Source organism: Aplidium turbinatum, chromosome 5 (assembly GCF_918807975.1).
Source record: "Aplidium turbinatum chromosome 5, kaAplTurb1.1, whole genome shotgun sequence".
In the NCBI taxonomy this organism is placed as follows: domain Eukaryota; kingdom Metazoa; phylum Chordata; class Ascidiacea; order Aplousobranchia; family Polyclinidae; genus Aplidium; species Aplidium turbinatum.
Window position 1 is genome coordinate 8,164,183 of NC_137476.1, and position 21,013 is coordinate 8,185,195.

At 37.6% G+C, this 21,013-nt stretch overlaps 1 protein-coding gene across 1 annotated transcript; it reads right to left on the reverse strand.

Moving 5' to 3' along the window:
• Window positions 1-1,046: 1,046 nt before the first annotated feature.
• LOC145770903 (uncharacterized) lies at window positions 1,047-20,909 on the reverse strand. Its single transcript, XM_082582647.1, has 18 exons — window positions 20,871-20,909; window positions 18,221-18,389; window positions 17,917-18,063; window positions 17,201-17,344; window positions 16,176-16,319; window positions 15,614-15,757; window positions 15,005-15,148; window positions 13,944-14,237; window positions 9,954-10,097; window positions 9,466-9,609; window positions 8,060-8,203; window positions 7,820-7,960; window positions 7,035-7,175; window positions 6,659-6,781; window positions 6,187-6,333; window positions 5,786-5,908; window positions 5,324-5,563; window positions 1,047-2,288 (listed from the first exon to the last, which is right to left on the reverse strand). Exons 1-18 carry the CDS (start codon window positions 20,907-20,909, stop codon window positions 2,134-2,136), a joined length of 2,727 nt encoding a protein of 908 aa, XP_082438773.1. The 3' UTR covers window positions 1,047-2,133.
• Between the last annotated feature and the right edge of the window lie 104 nt (window positions 20,910-21,013).

Consider the following 21,013-nt stretch of genomic DNA (forward strand, 5'->3'; position numbering starts at 1 on the left):
AACCATTCTCATATAATGCCGTTTGCATTCGCTTAAATTTCATGAAACCTTTCACAAAAACATTTACGAACAGTTCTCAGAAAACGGGATCTCAGTAATCAGAGTCCAGTGTGGTTAACAAGAGAAGAAAGATCTATGCAGCCCATCACTGCTCGAAGTAAAGGGTTGTCCATAAAAGACGTCCGTAGTCAAAAGTAAGGTGCAAATTACGGACTTGTAGAGAAGGGGGTTTCTAGGGTTTTCTGATCCCGCGTTTCCATATCTATTTCACAACCAGGTTTTGCGTCTGCCTGCGAAACTTGAATCGGTTCAGACACGTACAAAAATAAACAATGTAGGAATGTCCATTTCAGAAGATCGGATCCCTTGGAAGCAGATCCAAATTATGCAACTGAAATAAGATACTCGTAAACGGAGTAAGATATTTGTTTTTGTGAAATCGAATTTTATATTTTAGTTGATACAAACAGTATTTTATTTTGTTAATCCTTCTGCGGCCATAGCCTGATGTGTCGACCCTACTGATGCATAGCATTGAATAGAGCAGTGCTTATTAAACTTTTTTAGTTTTGTTCGCCCCTAGCATCTATCTCCAGATTTCATTCACCCTTGTCTTTACATCCCTTGTCAAACATTAAAAAATATTGAAATTTATAAAAAACAAATAGTTTTGATTAAAAAATGAAAAAGTTAGAATTGATTTTATTTTTGGAAATTTTCACCTGTTCACTGAACAGGTTGAACACCCGGAATATCCGCCCTGCTCGCAAGCTATCATCCATTTCTGACGGTTCACTCTTCTTCACCCTTATTGGTTGGTTCATCCCTGCAAAAATTTTATTCACCCTGGGGCCTGGGGTGAACCATTCACTTGATTAAGAGCACTGCAATATAGTTTCCAATCGCGTAATTAAATTTAAGATCGTCTAGCGGTGCTATGGTTGCCTGATGCACCCGATCTTCACTGAGATGGTTCTATTCGAATTGTCTGCTGAGATCTGCTCGCATACCACTATCAAGCCGAATAGGTTGTTCTATGTTGAAAAAACGCACAATTGTCTTGTCGAAGCAGTCAATTGTCAGGTTGCTTTGAGTCGCACAGCAAAGTATAGACACCATAGCACAGCTGGTTAACAAATTAGACAAGCTATGAATAAACTGAAAATGACATTTAAGCTACGGGTTTGTTGAGAACTCTCTTTTCCAGAATTAATTTACAAGATGGTATGCCTATAGGCATTATATCACGACTAAATAGAAACAATTATAATGAACAAATATTCCAGAATGATCTAACACAACCTTTCTTATATTACACTACGATCATAGTTTTAACAAGCATTCACAAGCAAGCAAAAGTCATTTAGCACTGGAACAACGTAATGCCAATATGCACATGGCTTTCGTTTATAATAATCCAACAATTTAAAAGATACCGATAACGCAGGTCATTTTTGATACCTTGAAAGTTAAAAATAGTATAATTTTAGAAATATTGTGGCCAGTTTATTACTAAAGGGCACATAGACTCCCTTTTAGTCTGAAAACTGTCAAACATCAGATAGGTAATAGACTTGTTTTTCCTGGCATTGCAGACAAGGAAAAATATAAAGGTTTTTTCTGTAATCCAATCACACCACCAAGTTTCCAAATAGGAAGTTTTGATTTCACTTGCACAATTTTATATTAACAAAAGTGATGTTACAGTTATCTCTGAGGATTGGGAATCGAACCAGGTCATCGAAATGACTACTCTCTAACCCTAACCAATAAGCCAAGCAGCTGAAGGCGAAACCATCATCTAGTTTGCTTTGTATCATCTGCTTTTCACGTTTTTTTCCAACGTAGCAGAATTTTGTCATGTTTAAAGCGCTACCGTACCAAAAACATGTGGTTTTTGGAAATGTAAACCATTACACATTTAACAAGGAAGAAAGAAAAGCACGAACTGCAAGAAAAAATAGTGTGGTTTCAAAAGGGGAAAATTATTTTTTTTTTCTAATTGTATGGTCATGTTCTAAAGTTTACCAAGATACAAAGTTTGCAAGTGTTGTGTGTGTGGATAAACGCACGATCTGCTTTGCTTTTAAAGAAACAAACACTTTAGCAATGAGGAGTTTAACAGCTTAAGCATTAAAATTCATCCGAAAAAATGGGTACAAAACACGGCCTTCCGCTAGTGGCAGATCCCGAGCACTTTCCTCCAACACATTTTCGAGTTCTTGTTTTGATGCGTACTCGTCCAGATGAACAAGTGCTCCAGCTGCCCCAAGAACTCCATTTCCCAACTACATAAAATCTTTATCATTAACAAGCATAGACTATAACTTCCAAAGGTGGTCTATAAAATAATTTGTAGGCTACTTGCGATGGTTAAATACCAAACCAACCATTACATGCAACGCCGTGTCAACCGCCCCTCGTAAGCTACCACCCCAGCCGAGAAGGGGTAAGGCACGGCCCAGTGACAGCTAGAAAGGAAATTTTGAGGGGGCAAAAGCAATTGTTGGGGGCGTGAAAAAACTTCATACAACATGGATTATAATGGCATTAAATCGTTGTAATAGTATTAAAACATTTTGTTTGGGAAGAAAGGATAAAATAAAATTTAGAGAAGGCGGTTGCCCACTCCCCAGTAGCTACGTCCCTGGCACAGCTATTTAGAATATTGCTGTTTAGATGTTGGATACTGACCGCCAATAGCATTGACAGGAGTGATCCAGAGTAGACTTTTAAACCTGATTTTATAGGTATAAAATATTTTTGGAAGGCCTGCAACTGGAAAACAACTCTACAACAGGGGTTCCCAACCGGGAGTACTCGTGCCCCTTGGGGGTACGAGATTAAACATCAAAGGGTACGAAAGTCTTTGGACCACAGAGCAGCTTTTCAAAAACATTTTACAGTACAGTTTTATTTTGGAATTGTAAATGATATTATGCCATTATACGGTCTTTGCTTTAAAAACAACAATTATCTGCAAATAATTGTTGTTATTAAGTAGGCTAAGAAGCCTCATTGTCTCATAACGATGTGTTTTTTACTTGCAGCCAGTGGCGTAGCCAGGAAAAAAATTTGGGGGGGGCCAAATATTTGATGAATTGAAGAGAACGACAAAGTGTTTGATTTAAGACATCGCCACCTGATGTGCAGTGGCGTATCTTGGTGGCTTGAGCAAGGGGAAGCAATGAAACTGGTGGGGGGTTAGAGTGTGCCGAAGGCGTGCGTACTCTAGGGGGGTCCGGGGGCATGCTCCCCGGAAAATTTTTGCAAAATTACACTTAAATAATGGATTATAGCGCTTTCTGGAAACACTTTTAAGGTAATATTTGTATGAAATTTATTAGCAGATAAACAGCTATTAACTTATTAAAGGTAGCTCTTACACACGAACGGGTAAAATCTGCGGCTAAAATTAGAGAACACCAAAAACTCAGCTACAGAAAAACCCAACAGAGTAAGCCATTCTGAAATTGCTTCCACAAATTAGTTAAAAAAAAACGTAAATCCAGTAAATTTTGCACGACTTACGATTTGCAAAATTTATTGGTGTCTTTCTGTGTGTCTAAAACAAGTCCTTGGGGTGTTAATAGCCAGATGTCTTGGAAAACGATATAAATTTCTGCAAATTTTATTATATTTTCAACAAAGGGCTCCACTTCGGAATCCAAACTTCGAAAATTGGGGGGGGGGGCCGTGGCCCCTTTCGCCCCCCCCCTGGCTACGCCTATGCTTGCAGCTGCTGAAAATAAAAATAGAAGCCTTGCTAATTTTCCTTGTCTTGATCAAATTGCAAATAACTCTTTGCTGCAAAATGTCAAAATGAAATTATTTCCAATTTAAAGATGCTGGTTGATTCTTTCGATGGTTACTTTTTCGCTGGTGAATTGAATTATTTCCAGCATTGGATTATAAATCCATTTCTTTTTGATTTTACAAAAAAGTCGGATGAGGATAATTTGAAGAACATCATCGAAATGAAAAGCTGCCAAAAATTGAAACTGCTATTTGACAAATCAAAGTTAGAATATTTTTGGTGTGTTGCTATGAAGCCTTTCCAAGTCTTACCATGGAAACCATGACAGTGTTAATTCTCTTTAACAATTTATTACTGTAAAAGTGGCTTTCGACCATGATGTATATCAAGAATAAGTACAGAAATCGTCTGCAACTGGGCGATGATTTACGTGTTGCCTTGCGTAAAATCGAACCATCGTTTGAGCGAATTTTATCAATGAAGCAGCGACAAATATCTCACTGAGAAGTGACAAACAAAGTAACTTACATTTAATTTCTTTTGGTAATTTTTGTGTGAAATACGGTTTAACGTTTAATTGAGCTATAAAAGCAATTTAATTTAGAAATATATTCCTGAAAAATTCAATCAAACTTTTTTGGGGGTACAAAGAATGCTCTGACCTGACAAATGGGTACAAACAGCAAAAAAGGTTGGGAACCCCTGCTCTACAACGTCGCGTTGTTTTCTAGTTAATTTATTATTTTGAAAGCAGTGCTTTTGCAACTATCCCAGCATCTTAATTGTTTTCTGCAAAATATCCGGCAGCATTTTTTCAACTCAACCATCGATTGGCAGATAACCGGACATCCTTCACTTCTACAAGTCCCTCTTAATGATAAGCCTACTGTCTAGATGACTACAAAAGCTCTTGCGTTGCTGTAATTGTGCCAAGTTTTTCAATTTACCAGTTGCAAACATTCAAACCCTGCGTCGTTAACTGGTTGTAAAAAAAATGTGAGTCAATGGCGATTAAAAACTCTTAGTCTATAGTTTAAAAAAAAGCAAGCATTTATGTAGGCCTAAATGTTTCAGGTTAAAAGATATAATTTTCAAAAACTACAATATTACGGTACGTAAGGCTTTAAGAATCTGCTGTAAACAAGTGAAGGAAAAGGTTTCATAACAATAAACATTATTATATTGATTCGTAATTTTCTTTACAGCGTTACAAAAAACAAAATTGTAGCTACGATAGGTTATATCAAAGATTTGTTAAATATTGACGTTCACAAAGATTCAACAAAAGTTCAAGTACATTTCAACGTTGTTGTATATTATCAAACACGTTATTTCAACGTCAAGGCAAAATAGTCGAGCTTTAGTCTCAGGCTATATTTTCTTTTGTGGTTTAAAAAAACTCGCTTGGCTGAAGATGTCCATTTCAAGTTGCTTTATTGAAACGTCGGTCACAAAGGTGTAGCTTGCATTTCAAAGACAATTCTTAATGATAATAGAGAAGGAAACATGAAATATCTACAGATCGCAGGTGCTATTTCAAACTCAAAAATTAGCTTCATAACAAACCTCTAGGCGTTGTTGTTATCGGCCTAGCTGTAATTGGTGCGTCAAAACATTTCAAGTTTGGGATGCCGCCAAATTGAGCGCCGCGAATGAATCCAGTGTTCGGAAGTTTAAGACAACGCTTTGTGTCCGTGCTGGTTCCTGGTTTGCAATCACTCCCACCAACACAAACTCGACTTCTTCGATTTTCCCCAAGACCACAGGTTTTTGAACAAGCACTCCAATTTGACCAAGAGGACCACACTAGAAAAGTATGTTGGAGTGATTATTAATCCGAAGGAACGTTAATTTCTTACATGACAATATTTTTCATGAATTTAAACCTTTTCTTTAGGAGTCAAGTGGGTTCCGATTAAAAAGCAATAAAAAATATGAAAAACACTTTCTCGAACAATGGAGCTTGGGAAGAAGCATGCGAGAAGAAAATATACTTCCGGTAACTCAAAAGAACACCAAAATACTTACTAGGGCATTTTTTCGTTCCGCAAGGTTCTTTTTGGGTTAGTCCACATGAAGAACATAACCTGCTTCGAGTCCGTTCTCCTCCGCCACACGTTTTAGTGCAAGCTGACCATGGACCAAAGGGACCTGAGTGGACGAAAAAACATAACTGACTTGGTACAAAACAAACAAACAAATCAGAATTCACAACATTGGAATGATTTTTCAGCGCGTAGTTAATATGTTAAAATTACTTCAATTCCGCTAAAAACTTTGTTCATGTTGCCTTATGTTGTGGATAATGACTGTCTGAGATTTCGTTATTTTATAACATTACAAACGACATAAGCTAATACAAAATATAGATATATCTTTTGATTCTGCCACTGCGCTCTATAAACAAACGTGGCAAGATTTAATTATACCTTTATCAGAACAACTTCTTGGGTTGCATTTTGCAGATTCCCTCAGAGGAATTGAACAAGAATTGCTCAAACATTGCCGTGTTCTGGTACGATGGCCATCACATGTTGACGAACAAGATGACCAGTTACTCCAATCACCAACTCTGTCTGCAACAATAGGCTTTTTTTTCTATTTGCTTCCCGCAACAATAGACAAGCGGCGCCTAATTATTGTTACAAAAAGGTAAACTTAAAATGTAAACCTACATAACCCTACAATATAATTTGCTATTTGCTGTGTATCCATCTTGGCTACTTGTAATGAGCCGTAACAAACAGTTGAGAACAGAATTGAGAATTGACCATTCTAGTCTGAGGAAAAAGCAGAGCTTCGCATGCCGAAGTGTAACGCTTTTGGGTTAGCATCGCCTTTACATTCTTTAGCGTTGTTGGAACTGGTGCTATTAAAAACCATTTTTTTTTAAATAATTACCTTCACATTTTTTAGTTTGACAAGGTCTCGATGTTGTGTTTGGACACGAGGAACAACCTTGATGTCTGTTTTGTGTCCCTCCACCACAAGTCACGGAACAGGCCATCCATTGACCTAGGGTTCCTGTTAAAAAAAAAGGGAAGCACAAACGTTTGAACAGTACCTTATCTAAAGCTCCATATAGTTTTCAAAATCATTTTCACTAATAAGTTACTTCGTTTTATATGGAACACCAATGCAGCCATGTAGCTTACCAAAAAAAAAAAAAGATTACAATCCAAGAAGTAGACTAGTTAGCTACATATCCAAATCTACACTCGTAAGTCCTTCGCATATGCTGAACTTTATGCAACTACTTAATAGCATGTTGGCACACCTGGACACGATCTGCGATTGCAAGATCGTGATTGACGCAATGTACCCTTGCAAGGTCCTCCTACACAAGATCTTCTTCTGATGCGATTTCCTTCACAGGAAGATGAGCAGGCTGTCCATGATTGCCAGGGAAGAAGTCTCCCTAATCAGATCATTGATTATTATTATTATCACATTTAAATGTCATTTGTTTTGTCTTGGTTCGTGGTAACAAAGAAAACATCTTCAAACTGCATATAATCTGTAATATCTATCATCTCAAAACGTTTTACAAAATCACAATTCACATGAATAAGCTTTCTGTCCCCTGCTTTTTTCAACTATTTCAAACAAATATCCGCATAGCCTACCGTAACCGCAAAAAAAATCGTTTTATCAACTCAAGTCGTCATGACTAATATCCATATTAAAAATACATGTGAAACTTCAAAATCAAGCGGTGCTGGTTCGGGTCTTGAAGTGTGCGCTTGAGCAACGCACTTTTGGACTGCTCTCTCTTCAGCAGCACTTATAATGAATGGAATAATTCACAGACAACGACACTTCAACAATTTGAAACTTTACTCTGTCAAACTCGGTCACCGGGCCTGTGTTAGTGGTTAAAGCTTTTGCAAGTATGCGAAACTGCCATGAACAACATGTCAGAGTCTTTTTCAGTCTGAGGATAAAGATTCAAACCAAACAACCAACTGTATGTTTTTGGAGAAATAGGCGAATCGTTAATCTAGCTGAGAGACTGTCAAAGGGGAAATCTATCCGAAAGCAACTGATACTATACAAACAAACCCATGCATATAGGAAGACGACATTCTTTCTCCTCTGATGATTCGCCACTGCATCCACTTCCAAAACATTCTCTTGATCTTCTTTGGATTCCAGTTCCACAAGTGACTGGGCAATCAGACCATGACATCCATGTTATCCACTCTTTCAAAAAAACATTAGCAATTTAATCGATCGTATTTTTTGTAAAGAATATTAACTTTTCATGTTTTGCATATTTAACATCACAGGATGCTTTCGTACGAGGACATTGATCTTCACTGCAACGAATCTCTCTTTTGTTGCTTCCTTTGCATTTTGGCCCGTTTATGCATCTTCTGTTTTCTCGGATTATTCCTCCACCACATGTTACAGGACATTCATTTTCGCTTTCCCAAGCGCTCCACTCTAAAAAAGGTACAACAAGCTGCAATACAAAGTAACCATGACAATGTGTATGTAAGTATAGTAGCCTATAGACAGAGGTGGGCACCCGCTACTTTTAAAGTAGCGCGCTACCCGCTACCGCTACTTGGACCAAACTAGCGCACGCTACCGACCCGCTACCAATTTACAAAAGTAGCGCGCTACCCGATACCGCTACTCGGACCAAAGTAGCGCGCGCTACCGCTACTTTTGTCTAAAATGACACTAGGAAACACTCTTCAATGAATTTTATCATTCGTTTACACTATCATTTTAACGTCGTTATAGAAAACACATTCTAAGGGAAACTTAGTGTTACGCATCTTTCAAAAACACGAGCATTTCAAAATGAGAGTCACTATAAGTCCTGCCCGGTTTGGCTTAAGCACATCTTTTCCAACAGAGAAAAGTCTCTCCACCGCAGCACTGGAAGAAATGGGGGTGTTTTGTTTAATGAACAGATGTTTTAACTCGGTATTCGAAAAGCTCAAAGACTTGCTCCTGTCCAAAGGCGTCCACAATTGCTGTTTCCTTCTGCACCGACGTTTCACGCAATGGCGCCAACACACCAAAAAATTCATCCTCGGAGTCATGATTGGTGTTGGTGTCACTCTTCTCGGTATCAACCTGGCTTGATGTCTCCCGCAACAGTCGAATTACATCTGTTTTGTAGTCGAAGTACAACAGTCGAATTACATACGAAAGACCGAAACTTTGCAACCAAACCGATTATATAGCTGCTTGACCACGCCGGTTTTGCCAAAAAAACAAGTATTTTTTTATTTTAAATTAAAAGTAGCGGGTAGCGGGAGTGCGACTAAAAAAAAGTAGCGCCTTTCCGCTACTGCTACTTTGGAAAAAAATAGCGCCCCTACTGCATCCGCTACTCCAACTAAAAAGTAGCGCCGCTACCGCTACTTTTACCAAAAATAGCGCGCTACTGCCCACCTCTGCCTATAAACAGTAGGTCTATAATAATGCTTCAAACAAAATTTATTGCAAAAACAATTTTGATCAATCACCTCACAGTGATCACAAAAAAATAATTATTAAACATAGAAAACAATTCCCTCAGCTACGTTGCGAAAAGATAACATGCAGAAAAAAACACACTATTATTTAGAATGTTAGCATAGATAGTGGAACACTAAAAACAGTGGCATAAGTATAAGCAAGCAAGTAACATACAAAAATGAACCAAATTTAACCGTTCAATAGCCCAACTATGAAATGTGTTGGCTTACCTGGACAAAAGTTGCTGTTGCATTCTATTAATCGAAGTGCAAGTCCTGTACATCCAGGACCATTCATGCAATCACGTACTTCTAGAACGGATCCGCCTCCACAACTTACCGTGCAATCTCCATTACGTTCCCACTCACCCCACACTGAAAAGAAATATCCTCATGTTATTTTTGTTACATGTAAACAGGGTTGTTGAGAGGATATTTTGGGCCCGGTACGAATCAGGTCTTCGGATCCCAAATGAAGATACAGAAAAACGCACAAAAGACAAAGATTACGCAGTCATTTCGTTAAGTTCCGGTCTATAAGTTCCCGAGCCCCTTGGAAAGGTTCCAGACCCTTAAAGTTATATCAGGCCAGAGTCCAAAAGTACCCCCTGGACCCCCTGTCAGCGCATCTGTATGTAGACCTACATGTTCCAAGATTTTGCTGATTTATTTTGTTATTTTAATTTTAAATTTCATTCAAGCATTCAAACAAGCATCACCCGGGCAAGGTTGGTTGTTGCATTCGATCATTCGCGTAGAGTCACCATCGCAACCAATCTCCTTCAAACAATCCCTTCTTTGCCGTTTCCTTCCCCCACCACATGTGACGTCACATTGACCAACGTCTTCCCATTCGCTCCATTCTGAAAATGTTTTCCAATTTTTTTGCTTTTTGAAATGATTATAACAAACATGAAATTCAAGAAAGAAAAACTTGATTCTCATTGTTATTATTCTAAAACGCACATTAGGCTTATATTCAAAAACTTCAACAAAAAATTTGTAATTTAACCACATAGTTAAAACATGAATTATAAACCTTCAGCCTATATAATACAGAAGCTTTTATGAGAAACTAAGATGAAAAGCGATTGACCAATAATATCATACAAAAAGTGAGAATCAATGGCTTATGCCAAGTTTTCACAATTCAAACCTTACATAAGACCGATGTAGCGGATGTCGTATAATGCAAAATATGTGGGCTACAACGCTAAGAAGACGTAAAACTACGTGTCGTAAATGTTAAACAGCCGCTAGCAAGAATGCGCTCAACTTATGGGTGGCATTCCAAATTTCTAAAAAGCACGCAAATACTTGAAGAATTGCACAAACACTTGAATTCCTAGCTAGCGTTTCAAACTTCCAAAAACGACATAATGTCCTAAAGAAAAACTGCAAGGATGAAAGGCCTCCAGATTTCACAACAGTAATAAGACGTAAAAAATACATAAGAAAAACCGCAGGACGTTACAACCGATACTAGAAACTAAACTGAAAATTTTTTTGGTGATTTTTTGGTGTTTCAGTATTATCTTTGTCGAAATTTGTTTTTGATAAATCTTTTTGGTTGGTAAATATAACGAAAAGAAAATCAGCCGCCGGATGGCACTATGCGTCTTATGACGTAGTTGGTTGTTCACTCAGTTGGCAGCTTCATGCATTTACATTGGAAGCGTTGCACAAGCGCCATGTGTAGATATGGTGTTCATTGCATGCAGAGGTGTACGTATACGCCGCAAATTCTACGCCGTGTACTTGCGGCGTTGACTTTTTTTTTACGCTAATGCTTACGGCCACATTTTTTTGGATAGTTGTCGCTTGAGGCTACGCAGTAAAGTTTTTGTGATTTTTTAGCGTATAGCGTCAACGCATACTTTTTAATGTCTTAGCTGTTGTTTGCATTTTTTTTATCCAACTGCGAAATGTTTTTTTCGCTACAACACACCAATACCTTCCAGCGCAGCAGTTGAAAGAATGTTTTCAATGGGCAAAGACATATTGAAACCAAAACGCAGCAAAATGTCAGATGAACACTTTCAGATGCTTGTGTTTCTTCGTGGAAATTCAAAATAAAACTTGTTTGTTTCGAGTGGTTTATACCGTGTGAATGTTTGGCACCTAGCAAACAAAATGAGTTTACGCTAGTGTATGCGCTGACGCTGACGCTGCCAACTTTTTTTAGAAGTTAGGTTGACGCATACGACGTATGGTTTTTCGAACGTTTGCGTCTACGCTGACGGCGTCAATATTTTTGTATGCGCGTACATCACTGATTGCATGTAGCCGTCACTGTGATCATGGACCCTGTATAATAATATGTTCTTCTTCTTGCTTATGAGGCAGCAATTCAGGCAACATCTCCCAGTTGTTGCAACCAGTGCAATGTCTTCATATCAGGGTCTATGTCTCTATGAGATCCACATGTTCTGCAGGTCGAAATACTGGACAGTGATGTATGATGTGCTGTGCTGTCTGATAATGTTATCCACTGGTGAGCAGCATGAAAAGATTTCGTGGCACTTTTTGAACAATATATCTAATTTATTTTGAAAAACTAACAGTTTGGTAGTTTTTGTTGAACAGACAATCTCTTATTCATCTGTTTCATATAGGCCTTCACTGCTGCTGCAATCAGAGATAGCTCATACGTCTCATCGACTTCTAATAAAATATCACTAAAAAATGACCATCCAGGTTTAACGTGGTCCGAGACTTCCTCGCAGTGATGGGATCCTGTGTGGCTAGTTTTCTGGGTGTGCTGGTATACTTGGTGGCTGGCAACATAGAGCAGAGCAAAGTGGTAGCGAGGGAAGAGGGCCTGTCTGTGTGCCTGTACTGCAGGTAGACAATAAATTGGTGACTACTTGCTCAGTTTCTGAAACTTCCACAGGGGTGCAAAGTTTAGGCTGCAGGGAAGGTGGTTCAGGTTCTGGAACTCGCGTGGATATCAATTGTTGATCCACTGCCTGGTGAAGCTGCAAAAATACAAGAAAATAATTGGCTTGAACCAAATGGTTTATATGAAACAAATCTATGTGTTTAGAGTTGCCTACCTTGCCAATGCTTTACTGACCTGTTTAAAGCTTTGTTCATTTCCCGCTTTGTTATTCGATCCGAAAGCCCACTCTTACTTAGAGATGTGGACCCAGGTCGATCAAGTTTTGTGGGCACTGCAGTAACAGTGGCTTTCACATACCTTGAAAAACCAAACACAGAAGGGACAGCTTCAGGGATGGAAAATGTTTGGGTGTGGTGCCCTGTAGGTCTGCCCGTAGATCACACTGGTAATCGCTGGCCAGAAAATAGTCGATGCACACATGGAAGTGCTTGTTGACTGGTGGATTTTTGAGTTTCATTGAAGAGATCCATTTCTTAAGCTTGTCTTGATTATTCAGAGGTAAACGATGAACGTGTACTCCTTTCACGGTTCTTCCGTTACTACAACCGGGGCCATACAAAAACCATCTCAACGCGTAAAACTCAAGTTTAAAATTGTTCTCTGTATATGTAGTCCACTTGTTTATAGTTTATTTGTATACAAAATAGTGATTCTGAATTCTGCCTGAACAACCAACAACGTCATCAAACATTTTGACCAATCAGAATTCTTTAAATTAATATCCCTTTTTTTCGAGTTTGGAGCTAATGACAAACCCTCAAAAAAATTTATTGTTACAAATCGCTTTTTCTCATAAAGATCTATAAATACAAAAGCTATATATTTTCGTTGCAGTGCACTTTTAAGGTTATGTGTCAAGCATATGTATAGGCAGGGTTGCCATTGACATGGACCCAAAAATAAGGACAACCGAAAAATTAAATTAGCATTTAAAAAACGTTTTTGGACATACTTTGTATTTATATGAGCATATCACCTTCCATACTTTTTGATTTTGATTCAATCTGCTCCAGCAACTCCTTAATTTACGTCTTAAGTTTATAAACGTTTTTAGTTGCTACTAAAAGAAACACTTTTGTTGTATTTGGGCATTAAAAAAATCCAAGAATATTTGCAGAAAACTGTATCTTATAAGAAACTAAGACTAAAGACGTCACAAAGATCTTGAAGTTCTCAAATCTTTGAGTGGGCCATTTAATTCTCGAAAGAAGTTGACAGCTATGTAAATTCTAATCAAGCAGAAATATTATCAATACCGGTATTACAGACAAATTGTAGCCAATGGAGAGTAGCCTACATTACGCCCGTGACGCAACAATTTATCGAAAGACAATTTATCAAACGACAGTTAATCGAACGACAGTTTATCGAAAGACAGTTTATGTAACGACAATTCGTCGAAACGACAGTTAATCGAACCTACTGTTTATCGAAACGACAGTTCATCGACCGACTGTATATCGAAACGACAGTTTATCGAACAACGAATCTCCCGCAACAAATTTTATCTAAAATTTGCACATATGCGATGGAATACTCAAGGCGTTTTTAATGTACATTTCAATCACATTCATTTATTTTGAATACACGGGTACAAAATATTTACAGTTTACTAGTTGTATGAAATTGCTCGAAGATATCTGTTTATGTCAATATTCGTTGAGTGATAATCTTGGACAATGTCCTTCAGCCGTTGGTTGACAGCGTCATATCGCTTCTTCTTAGGAGGGCCAGCAATTCCAGCATTTAATTGCCGTTGGAACTAAGAATATATCCTGCGTTTCGCCCTGAATAATGTTTGAGGTACTTTCATCTGAGTTGACTGCTCGATCTCGCATTCTGCTTTTTGCTCTCGCAACTGCAACACGTGCAGGGTCTGGTGGATGGCTGTGCTCAGATGGTGCCTTCATGAGGCTGTCGTCCTCTGCTGTAGATGCGTGGTTTTTACATTTGAGGTAGTCCCCACATCTCCAGAAAGTGACACCATTTTTGTTTTTGTCACGAACGTACATGAAACCGTTCAAGGCCAACTTCCGTTTACCGTTCTCACTTGAAACCAATTCCATTTCCAGACCAGCTTTTTCCTTGACGCTTGCCGAGACTAAGTGGTTAATCCGATAATTACTCTTTAATTGTCTGTGATCTCGCATGCATCGACCTATTTCTTATGACTCAGTAACTATAACATCCATGCAAAAGTAATTAACAAAAGCTGCAATTTGTGCTTAAACATGTGATTCTATTCTGCAAATGAGGAATTAGACAAACAAAAGGTCTCTCGAGGATGAATTCTGAATGCATAGACTCCAATTAAATCAGCTGTTCTATTATTCTATTAACTGTCATTTGATAAACTGTCGTAGTACCTGTCACGCCAGAGATCCATCCGCATCCATTCCAAAATTCAGCGATACTTATAGGTTAAAAAAAGACACAGCAACCCCCAATTTCACACTTACACAACAACTTTGCAGGTCTGCCTTAAAAAAATTGCGATAAAACCCAATGTGACTTTAGAAGACTTCAGCGAAGCAATAAACACTTTTCTATTATATCAAAAAAGTGGTTTAAAAATGTACAAAATTTTCAACCCCCAATGTTCAAGGGGGTAAACGTTATTTTTCAGCGCTAAAAGTAAGATTTTTGGTGGTTTTGCATGTGTCTCCATATTTTGAAGAGTTTAGACCAAAAATTTTGGTCTAAGTCCCCTCCTTCCTTACTTCAAATGGTGGTAATTTAAACGGACTCAAAAGAAAAGCAATTGAACATATAATGACGATAAGGTGGTGATAGTGGCCAAGTATTACATACGTGCGATTCAAATGGTATCAAATCAACTGGAAACCTGGTTTATTCTATGAAACTTACCCAAACATTCTTTAACGTTGCATTCACTGAACTGAGTGGTTGGACCTTCGCATTGTCTTCCCCCAATGCAAGCTCGTATTTCCAATACATTCCCTCCTCCACATGTGACGCTGCATTCTCGTAGTTTTATCCAATCACTCCAAACTACAAATTTTAATCAGTTCAACTAATTGTGGGCTACATCGAAATAAGCTACTACTGTTTGCGAGCATGCAATGTCATTTATACTGAGCTATGCAACAAAAAATGAGAGCAAATCAAAACCCCCTGGTAGAAAAATTATATGAAAGTATTGGCATTTCCAAATCCGAAGCTGGGGTTTCCTGAATTTGAAGATGAGCTACAATTGGCCTGTGCAGGCCAGCAAAAACTATGTGAAATTTTGTTTTCAGCCAAGTTTGAAAATGTATATATCACGCCTTAAATAGTATTGTTTGCAATAACCTATGTTTACAATTCCCTGCAATACAAAGCTGTGTTCATGAAAAAACCGCTTGGGGCGTAGGTATATGCTGTCCATCAAATTGTTAGTGCTCTAACCACTCTAACTAACGTAACCTATTTTAACGACGAAGTAGTTGCAAAAAATAATTTTGTAAAGCAGCTTACATGGACAAGGCTGAGTGTTGCATCTTGCCATTCTGCCTGGATTTCCTTCGCATCCGGGACCGTTGATGCAGGATCGACGTTCTTCGACTTCTCCTCCTCCACAAGTCACTCCGCATTCTCCAACTTTCATCCACAGACTCCAATCTTAATCGAAATATATCGCTTAACAAGAATTGTGAATTTCCAAACATTACTCCGTACTCAACTCTAGTTACCTTGGAATGGACCGCCGTGTAGCAAAAAGGAAAATAAATTGATCTGTAAATTCAAAATCATCAAGTGACTCCAAGAGATAGGAGAAGATTCACACAACGACTAAAGCAAAGGTTGTGAAATGACAATGAAGAACAGATGGTTAAAATTTGAATGAAAACAAAGAAGAGATCGAGTGAATTAGAAGAACACTTAGATTCTATCTGTAAGCAATGCCATGGCTATTTGTTGAAGATGTTGATGACATTTCAATGGCGATTACCGTCTATTTTGAACTCGTTTTGTAAGGAACAAGCTCACTGTTATAGTGTTAATTGCATGTTTAAAAAACGCTTAAAAAGTTGCTTACATGGACATTCTTGGTTATTACAAGCGACTTCTCGGCTGCCAACGCCAGAGCAATCATTTCCATTCATACAAGTCCTTGTTTCACTAATAGTTCCACCATCGCAAGAAGCGCTGCAAGCTCCTACACTGATCCACGACGACCAAGCTACAAATAAATGAAGCAATGAGAAAAGTCTTGTTTCTTGCTGAAAGGAAACATCAACATCATAACAAGCAAGAAAGGTACGGATCAGGATACAGTTGTAATTCGCTCTCGCAATCTCGACAAAAAAAATTTAAAAACTAAGCATACAGCACATACCGCAGCCTGCAATCATATGTTGTAATATATATATTCATTGCATGTTGTAAAGGTGACTGCTTGATTTGAAAACTACATTTGTTGGTCCTTTTACAGCTTCCAGATGTTTATTCTCATATATATACCGTATTGGAAAATAAAAATTACTTGATCGTGGGTATCAGTCCATACTACACTGTCTATTGTGCCATCTATTCGGCACATTTCTGTATTCGATGAGGTAAATCAAGCTACTACTACTACTGTATTGCTGACCGCCACCAATGGTATGGTGTAATGATATGCTGCAGCTATAATACAACTTGAAGTTATTTGTACAGTGTATTAACTTTGTGCAAAATGAAAGACATTTGAGTGAAATGTAGGGATTTTAAATCATGGAGATGCAAAACTACATCCGCGTTTGACTTATCCGCCACACTAAAAGGAGTAAGTTATTTTTTAGATCGACAAAATATTATACTTTTTATTGGTTACATAAAAATAAGGAAGCTTGACTCTAATTAGGCCTATATAAATTTTTTGTTGAATTTGTTAAAAGAAATTGTCAAATTAGCAATTAACCCTTTTTACGTGGTTAGAAAAACGAAGCTGCGCGTCCCGTAATGTTCTGTCCCTAGGTATAGTTTCGGATAAGCCAAAAACGGATGTAGTTTTACATCCAGAGGACCCTAGGTGAAATGACATGGATCAGTTGACATGAAATGAATCTACAGTTCACCTACTTGAACAGGGCTGCACGTTGCATTCTACCACTCTGCTAGTTGGTCCCACACAACCACCCGGTGCAAGACAAGCTCTGATTTGCTGCTTCATACCAACTCCGCACGTGACATTGCAAGCGTCGAAGTCTAACCAGGGTGACCAATCTAATCATAAATATGGCAGTTTAAGGATAAAATAAATCAAATTAAACCTCGATACTACAGATATTACTTTTCATAGTAGCGTTACAGATTATACGTCAAAGATCGCTTTCATCGCAGGCAAGTAGACTTTTGTCAAAAACTTAACTCATTCAATAGTCAGAAATAAAAATAATAGGCTCGAAAAACTATTTTCATTGTAGGCCCATGTATATAGCAAAGACCTTTTGCATCGTCCACCAACGGTTTAGTTAGATTAGCAATTGACTTTGCAAGAAAACGTAGCATCAAGAAATCCTGGTTCAAGACGTGGGTAGTGTGCTTGAGCAACAGACTTGAAGAATAGCTCCTCATTCAGCGGAACCCAGTAGATGAAATAATTTATAAGCAAAAACACTTCAACGACAAGTGTAAACTATTTTCTATCAATTTCGATTATATGTCAGTGGTTTAAAACTTCTGCAAGTGTACAAAACTTCCAGGACTATAGTTCTAAAAACGTTTTAGGTGAGAACCTCAGTCGGGGGGTAAATTCGTCTATTCACAATCAGTCAACATATAAAGCTACGTCTTACCATCTGGACATGATAGAACGTTACAAGGGACCTCCACAGTGTTTGATCCGTGGCATTCTGCTGCTATCTTGCAAGTTCTTGTTGCTGTCATGAGACCAACCCCACAAATTTGTGAACACATTCCACTTTCTTTCCATACGCTCCAGTCTATTCAAAAGTTACCAAGCATTTACGAAAAAAAAATTATTCTCTTTCGAACTAACAAATAAAAGTGGGTTAACAATATCTGTCAAATAGTGACGATAACAATAGAGATTCTTTTTTTGTATCATCACAAATATAAAATCAAAAAGGTTCATCTTACCTTCAGTGAGGCAGGAAAGACCACAATGACCATTACAAACACAAGTTGACGAACCGACACAATCAGAATCGACTTCACAAACTGCCCCACAAAGCAGTTGGTTTCTTTCTTCTTCAGATATGACCGAAGGTTTGCAGTTCACTGAAGAAAACACGAATCTCGTAGTCGACTGTTTATATTTTAAGAGCTAATCATATTAAGTACAATATTAGAAAAAGAGCAAAATTTATACTTTTTATTAAGGTAGGCTATTAAATTTTCAAACTTAATTGTTTGCTAGAGTTCACTTAGTTGCAGGCTACAGAAACATATACGTTCGCATATAACGAACTTACGTAATCTAATTTAGCATCATTTTATTTTATGCTTAGTTAAATTAAAAATGAATCAAACGTTTTTGGAGGAGCATTGTGCCGCAGTCAGGAAAAAAATAATTCAACTACATTTGAAAAAGTAAATGAACGACATATCATCGGAATGACAGTTACTTAATGGATCGACAATTTGGTTGAACTGCAGTTAACCGATGCAATCGCAGGGGCTATTCTAGATTTGATAGCTTTTGAGGTTTAGGATATCAGGGTTTTGAGAGATTGTGTTTTTATAAGTATTGATAAATAAGAGAATTAGGACTTCAAAGAGATTGGGGAGTAACAATTTCAGAAGTTTGTGAAAATGGTTTTTAAAGATTAGAAGATTATTCAAAGAATGGAAAATCAGGATTGTTTGGGAAGCGGTGATTTTGGTGAACGAAATATAGGAAAATGGAGTTTTTAGGATTAATTGATTTGGGAGATTTGTGAGTATACTGAGGTGATTGGGATAATATAAGATTTAGGAAATTAGAAAGATTGGTAGATCTGAAAGATTGAGAACTTTGGATTTTAAGTAGATCGGGAATTAGAAATTGTGACTTTTGGGATTGTAGGATTTATGTATGACGATAAATGAATAAATATGTGATTAGCAGATTTATGGACAAATGGTTTGAATTATGGAGATGTGGGGATTTCTAAAATCAGGCCTCGAGCAAACGGAAATGGAAGAAGCCATACTCGAATTTCACCTTAGTTTGGGAACATCAGTGAAGCATATCCAAAAGTGGCTTGGAAGATCATGTTCTTTAAGATCAGTGTTTTTGAGGAGTTGAGAGAGTTAAAAAATTAGAAGTTTTAGGTATTAGTGTACTGGAGACCTTAATGGTAAATTTAGAGGTAAGATATTAGGCTACAATTTCCAACTCCTAACCTGTCAATCCCTAAATCCTTGCGATTCCTAATCCTTTAAATCCAAACTTACAAAATCCCAATCCTCTCCAAAATCCCAAAACAAAAACAATTATTAATAGTAATAAAAGGTTTCTGCAGACTCTTAACCTCAGTTCTGGCTTCTCGGTGTTTTGGGAATTGCTAATCATAAATAATTGTAGGATCCATGTAAAAAGGTTTCAACCAAACGTATAATCAATAAAAAATCAACCAGGTTTGGTAACTACAAAAATTTATTGGTAGAGCTTTCGTCGCCGTAAAGACGGCTTCATCAGTGCTCTTGATTACTAATAGTACCTGATAACAAAACTGATTCTATTTGAATACAGGCGCCTGTACGCCTTTTCGTCGCCTTTACGGCGGCGAAAGCTCTACCTATAAAGTTTTGTAGTTACCAAACCTGGTTGATTTTTTATTGATAACAACTTTTAAGCCTTAATTTCCCAAATAATTAATTTCTCAAATTTTTATTTACAAAAAATTCCAAAAAGAATTTTCCCATCCTAACTCCTTTTGTCAAATTTCTTAATTACTCAAGACTCCAATACCCAACCCCAAAAGTCTTAAATCTTGAAACTTCAAGTCCACTAATCCTTCAATCACCCAAGATTTAAATCTCCGATTCGTTCAAAACCTAAATCGCCAAATGCATCTATTTGTCTTCATATTCTCCTCAAATATAAAACTTTTTCCAAATCCTCGAATTCCTCTCTCGTTATGCGACTTTTCATTGGATGACCTTTTTTGATCTACTGCTTTTGACCAACATTCGGCTAAACAGCACGAATTTAACGTCAGATCCAAAAATAACAAGGTTCAGTTCGGTATGGAGCAGATCACATGAGATGTTACGGATAAACAAAAATATAAAAAACAAATGTAATTACAAAAAGGTAGGCTACTGCTATTTTGCATTTATGGAAGGTTGGCATTTGCACAATAATTTAAGCTAATTGCATTTATACTCCTTTCAAAAATTGCTCGCGATTTATTTGAAAGTTAAATTTCATTTTGTATGTTTAGTTGTTTTACAGCAACAAGATCCTGAGTTTTGCGATGCTAGAAAAGTAGCCACTATGTCCTGCTGTAGCCTGCTAAAAAAGTCAATCGTGTCTGATTCACGAAATCTCGGAATAAAAGCAGATTATCACTTCATAGATCTTGTGATGGTTCACCTTAGTTTGCACCTGTACAACGTATCATGTTATTTAACTACATGCCTGGTGAACAACTTCATTTAATTTTTAATTTTCAATAAAACCTCATCATATTTGTTTACAATAGCCCAATCGATTTTGCTGCAATAATAGCATCTTAAGCTTATTTAAATGAAGGCACACAGCACAATGGACGTCTTCAAGCATAAGTAACCAGCTACTCACAAGAACAGATTGTTCGTCCGGTCCATCTCTTTCTACCATGGCAGTAATGTGGAATCTCTTCTATTTTTGTGTACCCTTCGTTGCAAGTATATTCAGCGATGTCGTTATACAGATAAGGAGCAGTCACTACCGTTTCGCCTGCT